Source organism: Centropristis striata, chromosome 23 (genome assembly GCF_030273125.1).
Source record: "Centropristis striata isolate RG_2023a ecotype Rhode Island chromosome 23, C.striata_1.0, whole genome shotgun sequence".
Classification (NCBI taxonomy): domain Eukaryota; kingdom Metazoa; phylum Chordata; class Actinopteri; order Perciformes; family Serranidae; genus Centropristis; species Centropristis striata.
Window position 1 is genome coordinate 20,694,698 of NC_081539.1, and position 20,855 is coordinate 20,715,552.

Here is a 20,855-nt window from a genome sequence, read left to right on the forward strand (position 1 = left end):
TTGTTCCTAGACCACCTCCTGGTAATATCATGGCATAGATTTAATGATAATCTGTAATGGCAAACCCAAAGACAAACTGCCTGCAGTCATGCACAAACTCACGCTCTTTTTTTTATTCCCCTAATCAACCATCAACTTTCCTCTTTCATTATACGTGCACTTCCACAGCACATTCTAATGAATTTAGGTGAAAATGTCAAATCCAAAATAATAGGCGTGTGTAGAGAAGGTGACCAAAAGGAGGAAGCAGCCAGCTCTGTGGTTGTGCATGCATGTGTGTGCATCTGTTTTTCACTGAGCACACATGCAAAAACAAACACACACACAGTAGACACACATATGCAAAACTGGACAGTGGTTTCACACAGAGACACAGTTCATTTACATAACCTTTACTTCCACATATGTTGGCACCCACAAGTAAACGCACACGCGCAATCGAAGTAGAAACACAGACACACACACTGTTCTCAGACAGAACCTTTCCTATACGCGGAGACACACTGTGAGCTATTGCTTGCTGCAGATATTGTAATGTAGAGGACATACACATCATTTAGTGTTCACACAAGAGGACTCAGCAAGCACTTCATCTTAGAGCTAAAAGGTAAGTCTGGTTTTGTTTTATGTTAATTCATGATGCAGTTTCCTTTGCAACATTATTATTTAGATAATGACCTTGTGAACAAAATCTTGACTGCTATAGCTTGTTATATTTTCATATTTATATTTTTAGTCCTGTTTCCTGTTAACAGAACCAACTGAAGCATGTCAAACTAAAAACATGTTCTGGTTAATGTATCAATCTGGATTATACGTTCAAATATGAGCAACATATAGTATTAACAAAACATGTAATTATAATATAAGTGTAATCTCATCTTTTGAGTCTAAGAGCCATTGTTTCTGACATGTATTTACTTTTATTCTGTGTTTTCTATGAAAACAATTTGACTTTCTTAGCCGAATTTTACAAATCAGCCTCAAGGGGCTTTACAATCTGTTCAGCATATGAGACCCTCTATCCTAGACCAGGGGTCCGAAACCTTTTCCATTTAAAAGTAAGGTAAGGTAAAAGGTAAAGTAAATCCATCTGAAGCCGCATCTTTGAGGCTTATAATGAAAGTAATCTGCCAATTGCAGATCAAGCATACCACTAATCGAGAAGCACTGGCAGTGAAGAAAAAAACCCCAAATATATCTATGTCTATTTTCCTCAGAGATTTTTTTTTATAAGTAGGTTTGGCAAGATTTAGAGGTTAGGGTAAAAAGCCAGATGGGCATAGGCTACGATGCACATTTAAGTTGAGCCTCAGAATGCCTACACCTGCCTTTGACCCTTAATTAATAATAATAAATAATAAACCCTTTCCTGATCTATTTATCCATCACTATACTCTTGTGTCTTATATGCCTGCCTCTCTCTTACTTTCAAGATGGCTTCCACGGTAACAACAAGCAGCCTATCTACGGACAGAACCTCCACGAATATTACAGACTCCACACTCTCAAAGCTGCCTGAAGATTACCACACAGTCCTTCTGGTCATCTTCTCTGTGGTTCTGCTCTGCGGTACCATCAGCCTGAGTCTGATGATGCACATCATGAAGTCCAGCAAAACATCCATCACCTCCATTGCCGTACTCAACCTCATCTTCGCCCACTTCATCTTCCTTCTCACTGTGCCCTTCAGGATTTACTACTACACGACTCATGCCTGGAACCTGGGCTTCGGGTTTTGTAAATTCGTCAGCGGCATGATCCACATCCACATGTACATGTCTTTTATCTTCTATGTGATCATCCTCATCACACGCCTGATGGCGGCTGAGCAGATTGCCCACTTCCAAAGAATTCACGCACTCCTAGTCAGCGCTGTGGTGTGGATAGTTGTGCTTGTTGTGGTCCCTTGCATTATGTATTATATCTACGGCAATAATGCTCACTCTCAGAGCTCGGAAATAAGGAACAACGCTATTTGCTTCCAGTTTGGCAACAACATCGAGTCTGCAGCCAAGGTGTTCAACTACATCATCAGCACACTCATCATAGTGGTGGCCACTGTGCTCACAGGCCTCCAAGCCAATGTCCTGAGGATTTTATACAGGAAGCATCGCCAGGGGTGCACCTCTCAACAGGAATTCTGGGCTCAGCTGAAGAGTCTGTGCTTTGCTCTCATCATGGTGGTCTGCTTCATTCCCTACCACTTGTTCCGACTGTATTACTTAGAAAACCTTGAACTGCAGAGTGTCAATGAGGTGTTTCTGAGTCTGACCACTTTTAACTGTTTGGACATGCTCACCTTCTTAGGAAGGAGAACCTGCTACACATGCTTCCCAGGAAAGGCTGTTTGAACATGTGTTTTGGGGGGTTAAGAAGCTTTCCCCTCCTCTCATTTCTTAATTTGAACATCCTCCTTTCCTTTCCTTTCCTTGCCTCCTTTACTTGTCCCTTCCAACTGAGATGGAAGTGGAGGAGGCAGGGAAGGAGGAGGAGCTAACATAATTAGACATCCTTGCTTCTGAGCTGTTATTTTAAAGCAACATAAATTAAATATGATATCTGGCACAGCTGCAGCATCTGTAGCAGCTGTTTGCACTTGTAAATATCATGTCGCAGTTGAATTAAATGTACCCTACATTCAACAATGAAACCACAAGTAATATCAAGGTGAAATGTCATTAAGGAATGCGGCTCCTTATGAGGCACAACATAAACAGTGAAGGGCAGAACATTTGATTGTGCATTTTATCATCTTAAAAACAAATTATGATGACAAAAGGAACACTTACATTTGAAGAGCCCTTCTCCCGCCATGGTTTGTATATTACAGCTGTGATGCTCTAATGTGTCATGCCCGTTTTATACATCAGGGGAGCCAAAAAGACTTCCAAAAGTATACACCTGTACATCTCACTCATATCTCCTCTGACAAGCCTCCTTTCTCCTTGAGATGCATTTTAGGACCCTTCAAAATGGTGTGCAGTGTTATGTCAATTTGAGGAAGAAATGAGAAGAGCGCTTTATTTCCTTTACTTAGTAACTTAATTTTACTTTACTGCTCTTTATTTAAGACAATTGCTTATGTGCATCACAAAACGGCTAACATGATATAACATCTTTTCAAAAATACAGATGGAATGATACAAATAAAAAAAAAAACAATAATGAAAATAATCTTTACTGAATACTAAGTAGCCTTTTTGGGGCTGTTGTCAACAGGATTTATTATGTTCTGATGAGCTTGAAATCCAACTAAATGTCTCCCATCCAAGCTCTCTCAGATATTATTCCTACCATTGCTATGTCATCTGCTATTCTTTTGTAATGTGATTTATTAAACTGTGTCTGTAAATCATTACTGGAATTTTTGTCAGAATTTGATAGTTGAAAGTGCAGAGAGAGAGAATAAAACACGAGCAGGGAAAGAGGTATGACATGCAGCAAATGTTGTGTTGTTTGTGTCCAGACCAGTGGGCTACCAGGACAACCTTTGAACTGTTTCTATTTGTGAACATTGAAAAAATTTGACATGACATAAAAATGTCCTTTGCATTTGCCTCAAAATGAGTGAACTCTTGCCACCTGCTGGTCTTTGTATATACTACACAGGCAAGTTTGAAGTGTATAATGCTCGATTACGCCATTGATCTTTAGGTTCCCTCTTTTTTTGTATCCAAAGTGTGAGTTCTTGTAAAAGAAAGTGGAAATGAAAAATAAACATATTTCACTGTATTTTGTTACACCTGTGTACATAGCTGGAGTGAAATAAATGTCTCAAACTGTTATTTTTTCACCATTATTTTGTGAAACATTACCTCAAACTTCTTGGATCTTTTACCTTCTGCCCTCGGAGGTGGTGTTAGAGGCCCTGGCTGAAAAACATACACACACAGAGACACACACACACACACACACACAAACACCTGGTGATCCTTTCCTTTTGGTTTTTATGGCTCTGGGTTACTGTTTAACATCCCCACCCTACTTTGAGTTTGTTTAGTAAATCGATCTAATGACAGGGCTATGGTGGCGCCATCCAATGTGTCGCTCCATGAATTATAGGCTGCTCTGCTCTCTTACCTTCCCTTTTAATGTTGTTGAACGCCTTTACCATTTTCCTATTGTCACTTAGACTTATGTCGCACTGAGGGGGAAGCTCACTGCCGGAGAACAACAGTACACCTGGATAAATGCACATCCCAGACGTAAACAGAAACACAGGTAAGTCAAAGTCCTCCTGTGAATCATATTGTGATTAAAATGCAAAATATCTGCTGTAAGGTTTATTAAGTATGGTGTTGCTTATGTTGAGGAAGTGAAGCTATCTTTAGCGGTTTCTCAAGGAAGTTTCCTAACATGTTCTGCTAAATCACGTGGTTTGTATTTAGGTGGTAATGGTGGTGGTACTTGTCCGCACTCACTTCAATTGCTTTTATGTGATCTGTATCGAAAGCCGGTTTGCTTTTAAACTGTGTACATGTAGTTGTTTCAGTCTGCTAGATATCTTTGTTGTGTTTTTTCCAGTGTACTTTATGAGATAGCTTTCTCACCTCTCTGTCCGCAGACAATATTTTGTGAAAATAGATAAGATAGACTCACTTTGTCACGCATGCTGTGTTGTAAAGATCATGTGATAACCCATTTCACCTGTACAAGGACGTCATCTGTAACAACCGTGCTGTTACAGAGCAACAAGCAGGAAGATGGTAATATAGTCGCACTGTGTTTCTCTCCTGTGGTGCACTTACAGTATAATACTACCACTGAAGGTACATAAAAATAACCTGGGCTCTAATAGAATAATACACATATATTTCTAATATACACAGTTGCCCACAAAGTTGGAATAATTTTGTTTTCAGACACAATCCTCTGTTAATTGTGGTTTTATTTTCATTGTGATATGTTTGGAGGAGATTGATTAATATAGTTTTGAGAAGATATACACTTTATCTGTCTATAATAAACCACATTGTCACAATCATTTCATGGAAAGAGGTGGAAAATATTGCATTCCAACTTTATGAGCAATTGTGTATTTAAAATTATTCCCTGTAATTAGAAGTTGACATTCCCATCTCGAGGCATCTAATTGTTTGGCAAAAGCTTTAGCCAGGCTGTGGTGTGTGTAGTTGTACTGGTCTGCCTTAAATAGTGCAGGTGATTGTGGTAACCATGTGTATACTGTTTACAGTGTAAAGACACATGGGCTTTACTTCAGATGGAGAAAGAATGGAGAGACAAAAAATTTACAAAGATTTACATGTTCAAGAGCGAATGTTATTGAGCAAACTAGCCAACAGACTAGCACTAAGATTAGCATTAAACACCCCCAGGGACAATGGACCAGACTTATATATAATATTATAGCAGTGGTTTAATAACTGAACAACATGGCAGTGAATTAAAAGCAAATGATGTTCACTCCATCAAAATAAAAGTGAATAAAAAGAGTTTTAAGAGTGAACAATCTTCTTCTCTACTGTATACTGTGTATCAGGAAGTGGTTTACCAGAGACAGTTGGGTGGCTGATCATCATCTGCGACTATTAAAACCTCTAATCTAAATAGAGGCGACAGTGTTATGGCCAGTTCACACAGAGATAGCCTCTCAGCACTGGGTTTTATGGCTTTAAAGAGCTATTGGTTGCTAGGTGGATGCAAGGTATCTCAGTGACATCCTGCTTAGTTTTTCAGCGGAAGAAGTCATTAAATATTTTATTATTTCTATGAATGTGCAATTCTTATGCTTTTACCTGCAGTTACATGTAGAATTTATAAATCTGTAAGCGTCTACATTGTGCTTTTTGCCAGTAATGATGATGAAATAAAAGAAGTTGGAGATCCTAACCTAGATGTCAGTTGTTGAACTTAATTGGATAAAGCAGGTCTGAATATTGTTTCATGATATAAGTGTGGTGAATAGTTTGAATTCCCAGAAACATGAGCTGGTAAGCTTCAGTGTACGATAGAAATAAATCAAAAAGTGGGTATGATTTGTCAAGTATTCAAATGTTGAAAATCATAGATCAAAGGCACTCATTATTACACCAATAAAGACTTGAATTCCTGAGCTTGTTGTCCTTGCACTTAACAGTGGAGGGTGAGGTTAAAAGAGTGAAAAGAGTGAAAAGTAGTGAAGTATTCATTATTCATTTTTCAATGAATACTGGTTGTATCTGACCTATGCACTTGTCCTCAAAGCCTCTTAGAAAATTACACACTTACATGCAGTATCTATATCCACACTTTACCCTCTATTTCCTCATACATTCAAGCCATTTTAACACTTTGTAATCTGAGTCTAATACAAAAACAGTGCCATATATCTGATGTTATGATAAATGGAATCTAACACAGTCATGATTCAGTGCAGCATGAGTGTGTTAGGTGATTGTGAATGTGTTTGTAAAGTGAAAATTCTTCTTCACTGCCTACAAACCTGATGAGTCAGGACGCTTGACCTCACTGCCTAGTTAAAATGTAATCTCTCTCTCTCTCTCCCTCTCTCTCACCCCCATGCCTGCTCATATACTGTCCGAGCTCTGCTTACTGGCTCACTCATTACTGATGTAGGGCATCGAATCTCCCATAATACTCCCTCTTATCATTTACAGCCCTCTCTAACACAATGCCCCAAACTGATTACCTTTAAGCTCCACAATAAGATTTAGTGCAATGAAACTCCCAATATAAAATGGGTGGGCTGGGACATTTTAACTGGTTTATGGTAGTGAATTACAGTGTGTTTACAGCATTCCTGCCCTGACAAAGGAGGCAGCTCACTGACAGCTGTTTAACTTGTATTTTTGATTTCCACTTTTGACGCCTCTCTTCAGCATGCATTTCTCCAGAAATGTGATTTATTTGTAAAATAAGAGGGCTAAATAGAGTGTGAGAACTATGCAGTTGTATTACGTAATATTACATGATGTTCTTCGATAGTATTTTCTACTATTACATAGCAGATTGGCTCATCATTCTTAAAGGAAAAGACCAAAGACATTTTAAGTGTATAGCCCTATCTGGAAATTATTTTTCATCCTAAGTAAGATTACAAGGCAACACTTTCTATGACCATATCTAAAATGTATTTAAAAAACATACTTATAATGCATTATGATCTGCTTATAGCACTTCATAATCATAGTTATAATCACTAATAAATATTCATAATGCTTTGTAATTGTAATAAATTATAAAGCAGTTTAGAATGACTTATAAAGTCAAGTAACATATTGCTTTATAATCGCTGGTCACTTACTGACACTGTAAGTGTATTAGAATTCTCATAGTTGAAATACATTTTTATAATCACTGTTATAAGGCATTATAGCAGGATTATAGGGTCAGGTAGGTGGTTAGGCTAATGCTAACCATATAACATATTATACATATTTTTATAATGCATTATTATCATGGGCTTGCAAAAACAATGTCAGTGAGTGACCACCAGTATTATGGTACTTGACCTTATAAGTCATTATAAAATGCATAATGTGCTAAGATTATTGTTTTAAATCACCATGAACATGTATGACTGCTTATAACTTGTAACTATAGAGTAATATCAGGAGATTATAACATTTAGAAAGTATTACCGAGGAAAGATATGAATATCTACTTATATGAAATCACAAACAATTACTCCTCTCACTACAAATACAAGTAAAAACACTGATGTTTAAAATAGAGTGTGGTCAGTGTAATGCTATCTATGGGCCAGTTAATTTTTAAATATCTAAAATAAGGTTTTATGAAGTCTTATGAATGAGGGTTGGATGTAAACCAAAGCAGTGTATTTGTGGAAGAGTTAATGAAAGTTATCAGTGTTTTCCACTTCACTTTGTGTCTTTATAGATTATATCTGCTGAGGTGGTGGGGCTATTACTACACTATTGATTAGATTAGGAAGCCTGGGAAGGACACACACACACACACACACACACACACACACACACACACACACACACACACACACACACACACACACACACACACACACACACACACACACACAAACATGCACACACACGCACATGCACACACATTCATAAAAGTATGTGCCTGTGACAACATAGCACCATGTCGTGCATACAGATGCACTCCTCCAAAACGTTATGAAAAAAAAGGCAGAGGGAGAGAAGGGAAATATCTCGTTTACCACTATCTCTCCATCCTTGTGATAAGTGTGAGACAAGGACAGATAAGTAATGTGCAATAAGGTGAGAAGTCTTAGGCCACAGCTCCTCCCCTCACCTTGTTCCTGGCCCAATCAAATGGGATTACGGATCTTTTATGCCAGGGATCTCCCTTGTCATGGCTGTAAGAATTAGATGAAGAAGGGACCAGCAGACAGGGAAAAGGAGACAGACACTATAAAGTTAACTGGTAATATAAGTGAACCAAAGAGAGGAAGGTTTGAGGAAGACCCAGTTGAAACAGGAATGAAGTATCCTCCTGCTCTTCAGAGTAAATCTCTGTTAGATATGGAAGTAGCAAACTATTGTGAAGGCCTGGATCCCTCATACAGCACGCTGGGCTTTGAGAATGCAGAGGTGCTCTGTGGAGGAGGAGGTAAGTGCATGTATTCACCTATACACACAAACCCATACAAACAATGCATGCACATACAAACAAACGGTAACTGAAGGACAGAACAACTGTTTATAGCATTTGTTTCGAGTTGGACATGCTCACATATAGTACTGAAGTGATCAGGATAGCAGACTCCATCTTTAAAAACAATCATACTTTTAAATGTCCTAGCTCCTCCATACATCAGATGTTTTCTTTCATTTTGTATTCCAGCCAGACCACTAATGTCCTCCACTGCTTTACCTTTAAATATTCCTTGTGTGTTCCATAAAAGTACAGGTGAGGTCGCCTTCTGTTTTTACACCCTGAACTGTGAACTCAGTGGCCCTGAATTTGGGGCAGAATGGCAAAATATTTCCGTATTTTTTAAAGGAAATGAAAGACCTATCCATCTAATGTGGCTTTTAATTTGGAGTAATGGTATATCCTTCGTATTTAGCCTTTGATAATTGCGTTTTATTTCAATTCCTGATTTGATTATATTTTACTGGCTTTTATTTATTTTAAAAACGTTATTGTTTTATTCCTATAATTATTAGTCTTGCAAATCGTTTGTTATTATTGTGTATATTTTATTTTATTTTATTTTATGTTTTTTTAATTTTTTCACTGTGAAGCACTCTGGGCTGCATCTAAAATCGAGTTGGAGTTTATAAGTAGCTCACTCACACATTTCCCATAATAAGGTGGATGCTTTCACAATGGAGCTTATAAATCTGTAGCCTCTTGTTTAAGTTGTTTAAGTTGAGGTATCTTTATAGGAGTGTTTGGGGTGGGTCATCTACAGGTACAGTAGACTTGATCTACTCTGTTTTTTAAATAAGAACTTTGCTGATGAAGTGAAGTGAAGTCAGCTGAAGTTTGCAGTTTGCAGATAAGGAAATCAGCTAACATAACAAGCTAAAATAAGCAATGGGGAAACACATGACATTTTAATGTTGGTTAATGATGCATGTATCCTGTTAACACGGATTGTGAGAAACGAAATCAGCCTGACTTTTGTTTGTATATGGGTACAGTGTGTGAGTGGAAATCAGTATTGGTGAAAGAGAAGGGGTGGGTAGGGTTGTAAAAACATGAGATCAGAACGTTAATAAAAGTGTTGTGGCAGAAATTGCAGGTATGTGTCATAAAGATGTTTTATTGAAGAGAAAGCACGCATCTCAGTGATACACTGGTGTCACCACAGCATGTGAACAGAAAGTTAGTGGAACATTGACTCATCTCGCCTCGGTGACGCCTGGAGTGGGACAGAGAGAGATGTGAGTGGGGGGATGTGAACGTGTCTGTGTTGATGCATACAGAGTTTCTACCTGCACATGCCATGATTGTGTTGTGTCGGCTTTGACTGAATGACAATGACGATGATTACGGTTCTGATTATGGAGATGTTGCTGCTGCCACTGATAACAATCATGATCATGATGATTATGATAATGCTGATGATAATAAGGAGATGACAGTAAAACCGTCATGTTTAACATGCCTGGTGATTGTAATGCCTTTTTTTTTTATTGATTTATGTTTAGTTTGGTGCTTGAATCACACCCACAAAAACCCCAAGTAACCTCTGTCATTTTTCTATGGAAAATACACAGAATACATTTATTTTAGTTGTGTGATGATGTAATCACTCTAAGTGGCTTAATTAGATGGAATAGTGTAGTTGACTGTCCGTACTGTGGTCCCATTATTATACTTTTAGAAGCTGAACTGTTTCTGGATGTTCACTGCAATAGTGAATTTGTGTCTGTACAAATGTATACAAGCATGTGTCTGTGCACCTGTATGGAGAACAGATGGTGAAAAAAGTAAAATAAGTTGATAACTGAATTAATAAATAATAAATGATACTATGCTGTTACATGTACCTCAAATAATACTAAAAATAAGTAGGTGAAATATATTTTTTTCCATTTATTTTTTCTATTATTTAAAATATTATGTTTTTAAACTTATTTATTTATTTCAGCATTTATTTATTATTTTCCCTTTGCATTTTCCTCCTATTTATTCCCCAAACATATTTATTTCTGTTTTATTTTCGTTATATATATATATTTCACACATTTCTTCTTCGTTTAATAAAAAAGGGGGGAATTAAATACCAAGGTCAATAATAACAATGCATATTAAAAACAGAAACATCAATTTTTGTCACATATCGTTAACTAATTAATGCCTACATTTATTTTTGGCACATTTAATGGCATATTGATGTATTTATCAGGTCATGCTTTAATTTTTTATTTTGGCATCTTCCATCCTCCACATACTTGTGTGTATTTATCTGTGGAAGTGTTTCTGTGTGTTTCAGACAACATGCCCACAGAGCCAAGCCTGTCATTGGGTCCAGACGGGGTCAGCAGTAACTGTGCTATCTGTGGAGACAAAGCCACAGGGAAACACTATGGAGCCTCCAGCTGTGATGGCTGTAAAGGCTTCTTCAGACGCTCCATACGCAAGAGCCACGTCTACACCTGCAGGTAGATATAACAAAAACACACTATGTGAGCACACACATAAAAATATCTTGGAATCATGTCACACTTACATACATAGATGTAGAAATTATAACAGTATATGAACCTACATACATGTGCATAAAATATCTTGCACGTGCACAGCTACTTATCACTGTATTCTCATTGTATGCAGGTTCAGCAGACAGTGCATTGTGGATAAAGATAAGAGGAACCAGTGCCGTTTCTGCAGACTTAATAAATGCTTCAGGGCTGGCATGAAAAAAGAAGGTAGGAAACTCCCTCCTGCTCTGCCAGACCATAAATGTTGATGTTTTTTCTCTCATTTAGAAACTCCACTTGGGGTTAAAAAGGGTAAAAAGCATTATTAGATGTAGTTTATTTTTCATTTTGTACTACTGAGACAAATCATAGACGTAAAACTAGTGGCACTTAAGAAGATGTCTTCGGAGAATCTCAAAGCTGCTTGAAGATGGTGGAAATTGGCTCAGCCATAAAAAAGGTGATTACTTAGTGTGTGTGTATTTATGAGGGGTATAACCTTGGCAAAGAGCTTTATGACACCTAATCATGTGTTATTCAAACATGTTGTTCTGGATTGCGAATGGTTAACGTTTGACTCCTCTTGCTGATGCCAGCCTGTATGACTATTTTCCTTTATATTAACTGCACTTTTGGCTTAAGCAAACTTTTACTACTAACTAAACCAGGGTAGAGACTTGAAAACTACCAACATTGCTGGATATATGTCAGTTTAAAAGTCAGCTGATTGTTACAATAAGTACAGGATGTGCTGTCTCTTCCCTGTCTCTTTTTATTGCTCTCTCTGCTTCATACACACACAGTAACTTTAGCTGTCTCTTACATTGTAGCTGTACAGAATGAAAGAGATCGGATCAGCTCCCGAAGAAGTATCCCTGACTCCCAAGACTTGCCACCTATTACTATTCTGGCCCAAGCTGAATCACTGTCCCAACAGGTAACAATACCTTTTTAATGATATTTTCATTCAGCAGCACACCATGTGCATGATTAAATTAGGAAATTGATGGTTTGTGAACCAGGATATCATTATTTTCCATCTCCCTCCAGATCACTGCACCAATTGGAATAGCAGACATATCGGAGCAGAAGTCAGCCACTGTCGGAGATGTATGTGATTCTATGAGACAGCAGTTATTGGTGTTGGTGGAATGGGCCAAGTACATTCCTGCATTTGGAGAACTGCCACTGGACGACCAGGTAACACAGCTTTGATGCATGATGGGTCAACTTTGGTGATACTACTGCTCACAGGAATACCTCTTCCTTGTGCATATTTGAATCCAATGCCTAACATTTAAACTAATAGCTCTCAGATTTCAGTGCTTTACTTTAACAACATTATAAAGTGTTGCTTTTTATATTAGTCATGTTTAGCTTCTCTGCGTACAACTGCTGCTTATTCTGTTGAAGCACTTTCAGTTTGGATGAAGGAAAAATTCTCTTTAATGAACCTAATGCACTATGAGATGAAAGAATATTAAAAGCAATTATGATACAGATTGTTATAGATCTCACTTACATATAAAGACTGCTAAATATAGTATCGCGCTACAATTTGTAGCCCCTCTGTGATGAATGTAAGGACAAAGTGGGAGGCATTGTTGCATTGTGTGCTCTTTGTTTACCTGTGTGTGTTTGTCTCCAGGTTAGTTTGCTCAGGGCTCATGCCGGTGAACACCTTTTGCTTGGGGTCGCCAAAAGGTCAATGCAATTCAAGGACTTCCTGCTTTTAGGTATGAACTCTGCAGTAGAATGGCATCTTATTTATACATGGTTCGGCACTTAAGTGGAAAGACTGATGAAATAGGTAACACTTTATAATATGGTCCACAAAAATGTGAGTAGTTACTAAGAAATGGGTGAGAAGCTACTCAGTATGTACTCATTTACTTGAGGGGGCACAAAAAAGGTATGTAATGTTTAAGCCAGAGGTTCTTTTTGCTGCCAAGAACCCGTTTCAAAATAGAGGATATGCTGGGGACCCCCTTAAGTACGTCCCTTGAAATAATTTAATGTAGCCCATTTTTTACATGTACAAAAAAAACATACAAAAAAACCCACAAGACAAATAGATTAGAAAGACACAAGTATTAAACATATTTGCAGATTTTAAGAGTTACAAATCTGTTAGATTAGGATGAAATCTATGAACTATCATAAACTTGAAACCTGAACCTTATAGGGAACCCCCTGGCAGACTATAATGGGTTCCCAGACCCCACTTTGAGAATCACTGGATTAAGTAATAAGTCATTATACATATTTGGTTGTTCAGTGGCTGCTTCAATGATGAACAACTCATGAAGAAACATTATTTAACTTATCATAACTTAATGATTCATTAATATAGTATCTCACACTCTGTTCTCTAGTAATCCATTATTATCTACTATATAGCCCTTGGATTAGAGTTATTCAGAGACTCATTAACTGTACATTAATTATCAGGTTGTGCCTCACTCCTATCTGACTGACATTTTTGTGTACTATATTGTAAAGTGTCACCGATCAAATGTTGTGTTAGCTGACAATCATTAACTAAAGGTTTCTATTTCTTTGTGACTTCAAAAGTGTCTCTTGTAAAGGGCATTACTCATTACCTAGACATGTACCAACATCTTACTGTAGGCAGGTCGGTCAACGACACACACTCAAACAGTCAGACACACATGTATCACACATGTGCATTCCTATATGTCTTAACACGTTTACCTAAGACCCTTAAATAAGCTCGACAAAAGTCAGGATTCAACTTTTCTTTCTCTCAAGAGTAAACTTTCACCCCTTACTATTCCACACAAGCACACACCAGCACTCTACACTCTACCTTCCCTCTTAACTCCCCTCAATGCTGGCACTAACTGATACTCACTGTGTCTGCAGGTAATGGCTGTGTGATCCACAGGAACAGCCCTGAACAAGAGATATACAAGGTAGCCAACCGAGTGCTGGATGAGCTGGTCCAGCCCTTCCAGGATATTCAAATAGATGACAACGAGTATGCAGCACTCAAGGCTATTGTCTTCTTTGATCCAGGTAATAAAAAAGTTACTTTTCAGCCATAGGGGGATTTGTGAGGTTCAGTTCATAGCAAATACAAGTAACTTGTTTCTATTTCCTGGAGATTCGTGGCTACCTCGTTTTTCCAGCTCCTCATTCAGGAACTGTTATCGATATCAGTAATGTAAATTTACACCTGTTTGTTACAGCAAGGGAAAACACTTGACAATTTATTAGAGAACAATACTGCTTTAGGCTGTGGAAACGGGTGACAGATTTTGTTTTGGAACCTAACTAATGACACCAACTAATTTATCAGATGGTAGAGTGGTTGCCTATTGATGGATGGTTGGTGGTTCGATCCCTGACCATGGCAGCCTACATGTCGAAGTATCCTTGAGCAAGATACTGAACCCCAAATTGCTCCCGATGCTGCATTCATCGGTGTGTGAATTAATTCCCAATGGTGGCAGGTGGGACCGTTTAGGGTAGCCTCTGCCACCCGTATGAATGTGTGTGTGAATGGGTGAATGAGCGCAGTCTGTAGTGTAAAGCGATTTGAGTGGTCGCAAAGCGACTAGAAAATCGATATATAAGTGCAGGTCCATTTACCATCAGTATTTTAAAAACAAAATCTGTTAATTAAAGGTAAATATTAAAAGCTAAATAAATGTCTTGTATCCAAGTTTGTAATGCATTCCTCAATAAAATGAAATAAAAGCATAAAAGATGGAGAAACAAAATTAAAGATGGTGAGGTAAGAAATAACAAGGTGAAAAAAACAATATTATGAATAGTAAATTATTTAGCAAACTAAATATTTGTAATGATACCTTGTCCATTTCTATCCAGATCCCATTTTCCCCAACCAATCCATCCATCTCGTTACATTTGCCCTCAAAGTTAGATCCCAGTTCCACCCCTGACCCCCCTTTTATTTATTTATTTTTTATCACTCCCTGGCCTAGTGTGACAACAATCCCTGCCCCCATCTTTGGTTACCTGCCTCCCCCTTTCACTAAATCCTCTCATTTTACCTTCATGCCCCAGTTTGACCATAATCATTCCATCAATTCCACTCATATCCTCAATTCCATCCCTGATCTTTCACGTTTTTTTTCTCACCCTCCTGTCCTTCAATCCTTTCCTCCACCTTTCCTCCCTTAATCCATCCCCCACTTCCCAATCTGCAGATGCAAAGTCTTTGCGGGACCCATCGAAGATCAAGGCCATTCGTCTGCAGGTAGGTCGAGCATGTGGCTTATTGCACAGCTGCAGTTCTTTTCTAACATGCTCTATTATTATTCCAACAAACAGTGTTAAGGGGGAGCCAGCCTAGTACCACTGTGTATTATACTATACATTTTTTTGCATTTTAAACAATATATCCATCAAGTTATAAGGGCAATAAGCTTACTCTGATGGAGACTTGGCCCTGTGTGTGTGTGTGCAGGTCCAGATGAGTCTGGAAGACTACATTAATGACCGTCAGTATGACTCCAGGGGTCGTTTTGGAGAGCTGTTACTCCTGCTGCCCACCCTGCAGAGCATCACCTGGCAGATGATCGAACAGCTCCAGTTCATTAAGCTCTGTGGCCTGGCCAAGATAGACAACCTGCTGCATGAGATGCTGCTGGGAGGTGAGAGCGGGCCCATGTCTGTGCTTGTAAACCTGCAGAAAGAAAAATAGGGTGACCTTCAGCAAGACTACCAAACGCTCCAGTGGAGCTATTCAGTGATAAATGTGTGGAACTGGACAAGCATGAGGCAATGTGAAAAACAAAAAGTATACATACTCAGCAAAGTTTTCATGGATATATACAATGGGTGAAAAGTTAGGGACTTTGTATAATCCACATATATATTAGGCAACATAAAAATAGACAAGTTGCTACATGAGATGCCACTAGGTGACATCTACAAACACATAGAAATATGTATGAATAAGGAAGTTTGTAGTTTAAGGTAGAATGCATCAAATATATTTTAAGCAGAACCATGACAGACAGCTCAAGCACAACATGAGGTGTGGAAATAAAATAGAAAGTCATCTCCAAGAATGTCTTCCATTTTTCTCCATACATGCTAAAAACAACTCCAGAATATGACAAGCTGACTTAGAAGGCCTTGTACAGAAAGAGCTGTGTGTGTTTTCTCTTTTAACATCATGTAGGGATGTGGCTATTCAGATATTGTTTAGATGAGATTATATTTAGTAATGTGAATGTACTGATGCTGAAATACAGATATACAGTTTGAAACAAACAAACAAGAAAAACAAGCAAACCAAACCAAACTAAATGTCCTTCTCCATTTTATAAAATATTTAAAAAGAGCATTAAGAGAAGATAATTAAATGATGGAGGGCTCACTTACTAATGTATAAAAAACATGCACATAATACCGTTTTGCAGACAAGACTGAAATAAACTGCATAAATCTGTAAAACTCAACTTTAATTTAAAGCTCCAAACATACACTTAGTCTTATTGTTGAAAGAAACTATGCAAAGTAAAGTACCCATTGGTCTTTTCAGTCTGATGAGGGCTTGTTAGGTGACATGCCACCATGTGCAAAAAGAAATGTGTCTTTTGGAGCGTTTCATTAAGTGTGCAAGCCCTTAAATGTCACCCAATTAAATAACATATTTCTAGATGAGATGCAAAACATCTGCAGTAACTGTATAACAATCACTTGGTGTTGTGTGTTCAGGACTTACGTCGGAGCCCACTCACCTGCACCACACAGCACACACCCAGCTGGCCCAGGACCCTCTGACTGGACACACACTGGTCATTAGCACCATGCCTGTCATTCACACTCCACAGACAGGTAAGATCCACACACTCTGAGACTGTGAGACATGCATACAGTACACTGACAAGCACAAACTGTCTGAAAAACACACAAGAAATAAAACAACATTCGTGTACAATTCATCTTTTTAGTGAAATGTCACAATACCATTTGGCAGTTGTGTTTCTATTAACTTAAAATGAATAAATAGGACTCTGGATGTGAAAAATAACATAAAAATGTAACATTTACAAGAATTGATGAGTATTGGCCCTATTGTATGCTTTCATTTAAAAATAAAAAATGCATTTGGCAATATTACACCACCTAATGGCTCCATAAGATTGATGGGAACTGTATCTATAAAGCAGCAGCTATAGTGTAATATTTCCCGTGGGCCAGAGTCGATACATTTTGCAGACTTTATATATACAATATTACTTTCTTTTACATAAAAACATTTAATCTGCAAAATAAATAAATAAATAAAATGTCACTGTCTCTCTTCCCGCAGCCTCTCCAGACACTCCCATCCCGTCGCCCCCTCAGGGTCCTGCCCCAGAGAAGTACAAACACTTCCCCCAGCCCCTCTGTCCTCCAGCCAGCCCCTCACCTTCCACACAGACAGATCTCTGACTTCTCCTGCACTCTGTCAAAGAAGCTGACATGGGCACCGTCTCCCTGTCCCTAATTCATCATCCCAGCCGTGGCATAAAGATTATGAAAGCAGTCCCTGTTTATAATGTCTGCAGTTAGACTTTACCCTGCTTCTTCTCCCTGTGACTCCTGCTGATGTTGCAACAATAACTAAGAAGTAATTAAAGCTGCCGTGTGCAGCAGTTTAACACTTCAATATGTCACTTTTAAAATTCAGTGAACTAATGAAACACTGAACCAGGGTTTAACAAAACATGCTGTGCATTTTTGTGGTTACCTAAAACCAACAGACTTTTTTTTCAGTGCAGTATCTGGGTTTTACAACACTTTCATATAAATCAGGGACATGCTCATAGGCATGATGGATATTAGCCAGCTTTAAAAGTTTATGCTATCTTAAACTTTTGCATTATTGATGTGTAAGTCTTATTTTTTATTAGCAGAGAATGCTCCCTATCTTTATGGTTCTTTATGTGCAGTCTAACACTTGCATATCAAATGGCGAGTCCACATTATGTGTAAATTTACAAAATACTATATGTGTAATCATAAACTGCAGAGGCAACACTAATTGAAACAGTCATGGGCTAACAAATTGCAGCTGGCCATCAAATATAAATTGAATGCTTTCTTTTGTTTATACAGTATGCATCAGTGGGACCTATTACACCTGTAAACTGGTCTGAGATCAGTTACTGTGTTCTAAAGAACTTCAGAGACATTGTTGCTGATTTTCAGGATTTAGATTTTTTTTTACTCAAACACATTTTATAGAGTGTACAGTGGAATTTGTGGTATGAAAAGAAGATTGAATAGTTTGTATTTAATACTGGGTCATGAATACATATAATGTAGACAATGGCACACATATATCCTGTATGTATTCAGCAAATAAAACATAATATAGATCAACATGATTATAATAATATCCTTTATACACAGTTGATAAAGCTCTCATGTTAAATACAAAAAGGAATGTGGATAAATTGTAATGTTTTAATAACTAACTGTGTATAGTCAAATGGATGGTAAGACATATTTGGATCATCAAAGTGTGTTGCTGTTCAATTTCTAGAATCAATTGTGTATTTTTATTTTTGCTTTGTGTTGATAATGTGTATGCAGTATATTGATTAAAATGCAATTTCATTTATTTTATTTGAAATGAATCTGTTAAATGTGAATTAAATGAGAATGTTTAACATACTGTACACAGAGACTCGGAAATCACAGTATGAAATGGTTCAGTAGCACCCTCTTGATGCCACTAGATAAAATACAACAAATGTAAATGGACTACTTATACGTGTAAGCATTGGTACACAATGTGAAATGAGTATGCATTCATTTATTTCTGTATTGTTTTTTGTTTTATATATATATATATATATATATATATATATATATATATATATATATATAAATGTGAAAGGAGAAATTCCTTCTCAATCAAACATGAATCTGTTGCTGCAGCCACAGCAAACCATTTCAGTGGTTATCACTAAAAAATAAATGGAAATTGACATTTTTTACATTTGATCCTGAAAGGAAAACAATATAGACAGACAGATGATGACAAATTGACAGGATGTATTTCAATATGGGTTCTCCACATGCAAGAATACAGAGTGTGGTTTGTCTATTACTCCTGTCATGGAAGTCATCATGCTCCCCCACAGTTCCATTGGTTAGGGGTACACGGTGTATATCCAAAGCTTTATTGGCAAGCTATTGAGACTGCACTGCCGGAGGATGCTGCTCATCTAAAATCAAACTAGTTTCCCCCACTGTCCATCTGACAAAACACACTTTGAGACAAACCCTAAAGCCAAACTAGATTGTAAAACAAAAAAATATGCTGAAACTGAGCTGTGCTGAGTCTAACTGTACTTTTAAATCTGTTATTTTGTTTACGTCCATCCTTTTCTTGCGGTTTGTGTGTATGTGTGAGATTTTATGTGCAGTGGATGAGACCAGGGGATAAAGCTGAGAGCTCTTATTCTCTGTATATTGTTGTGTGACTCAGAGAAAACACTCCGGTTATTTATGGTAGAGGAGATGATGCTGTCTAGAATCAACATGGCCAAATCCTCCTATCAACTTCATAATGGACAAGCTACCTGGCTTAGGTCAAAACAACACTACCCACAATGGGAGGCTGTGTGTATGCATATATACTGTATGTGTGTTTGCTCCTACCTGCAATTTATTTATAATCTGTGCAGGTGCATGTGTGTACACTCCTGTGAGTGTGTTTTTGGAAGTGTGTGCATGTGTGTGTACCCAGGGAGCTTTAATCAAAGGCCTATAGTGTGGAGATGTGGGGGCCCTGTCTCCTTCTTTTTCCTCAGATAAAACTGTGTGTTAGCATGCCAGTCACATATCTCATCTGAGACGCACCGCTCTCCTCCCCACACCTCGCCGCTGCCCACACTGACAGCTCGCTATTACACACCAGTATGACGCTCGCTCCACCTGAGGAGGGCGACGAGGAGGAGAAAGAGGGATGGAGGAGCAAAAGATGGACCGAAATATGATTTATTTTTTCTTTTATTATTTTTTGTTGCATCTACTTGTTAATTGAGGCTATCATTTATTTTTAATCATCCAATTTTCAAGGATGACTAGGTGACAATTTGTGTATTGTGTACTTTTCTCTCAGATTTGTTTTAATTTTGAAATTGGTGCAAAATTAATTAAAATGAGTACAAATACTAAAATCATTCGAGAAAATCAAATGTGTTATAAGACACTTCTAAATAATAATTATCGCTCAACTATCTGGCCAAATGCAACTATTTTGATAATAAAATGTATTATTTTCCTAAAGAGAAGACCAGGGTAGTGATTAACTTCATTTTTGCATATATTTACCTAATTAGTATGACAATTCGCCAAATGCAGAAAAGTAATCCTATATTGAAGGAAGTTATTTCCCCTTCTATTGTCATCTGTTCATCACATAACTGATCCATCTATCCATCCACCCATCACTCCATCCATCCTGTTTCTCTCATAACCACTAGATGGCACTACAAGTCTGTGGTTTCACAATAGTCAAATTGCCCTTTAATGGCTGTTATCAATGTACTTTGCCCTTCCTCTGTCATTCTATGTCAAAATATAAAAAAAGATGGGGAAAAAAATAAATATAATTATTTTTTAATCATACTTTAATGCCATAAGCATCACTTTTTCCACTTGGTTGTGGCATATAAGATGGCAAAGTGTATATATATATATATATATATATAAATATATATAAATTATTTT

At 37.6% G+C, this 20,855-nt stretch overlaps 2 protein-coding genes across 4 annotated transcripts; both read left to right on the forward strand.

Moving 5' to 3' along the window:
* Positions 1-470: 470 nt before the first annotated feature.
* On the forward strand, positions 471-3,768 carry LOC131962166 (probable G-protein coupled receptor 141). Its single transcript, XM_059327128.1, has 2 exons — positions 471-607; positions 1,437-3,768. Exon 2 carries the CDS (start codon positions 1,437-1,439, stop codon positions 2,352-2,354), a length of 918 nt encoding a protein of 305 aa, XP_059183111.1. The 5' UTR covers positions 471-607; the 3' UTR covers positions 2,355-3,768.
* Positions 3,769-4,036: 268 nt separating this feature from the next.
* hnf4g (hepatocyte nuclear factor 4, gamma) lies at positions 4,037-18,949 on the forward strand. Of its 3 annotated transcripts, none has more exons than XM_059327352.1 (11): positions 4,037-4,224; positions 10,919-11,087; positions 11,260-11,354; positions 11,957-12,063; positions 12,177-12,326; positions 12,775-12,862; positions 14,013-14,165; positions 15,323-15,372; positions 15,583-15,769; positions 16,842-16,961; positions 17,440-18,949. In XM_059327352.1, exons 1-11 carry the CDS (start codon positions 4,194-4,196, stop codon positions 17,559-17,561), a joined length of 1,272 nt encoding a protein of 423 aa, XP_059183335.1. In that variant the 5' UTR covers positions 4,037-4,193; the 3' UTR covers positions 17,562-18,949. The 3 variants fall into 3 exon arrangements, with proteins under 3 accessions (XP_059183335.1, XP_059183336.1, XP_059183334.1); XM_059327353.1 differs by lacking the exon at positions 4,037-4,224 and adding an exon at positions 7,995-8,580; XM_059327351.1 differs by lacking the exon at positions 4,037-4,224 and having other exon boundaries at positions 7,995-11,087.
* Positions 18,950-20,855: the final 1,906 nt, after the last annotated feature.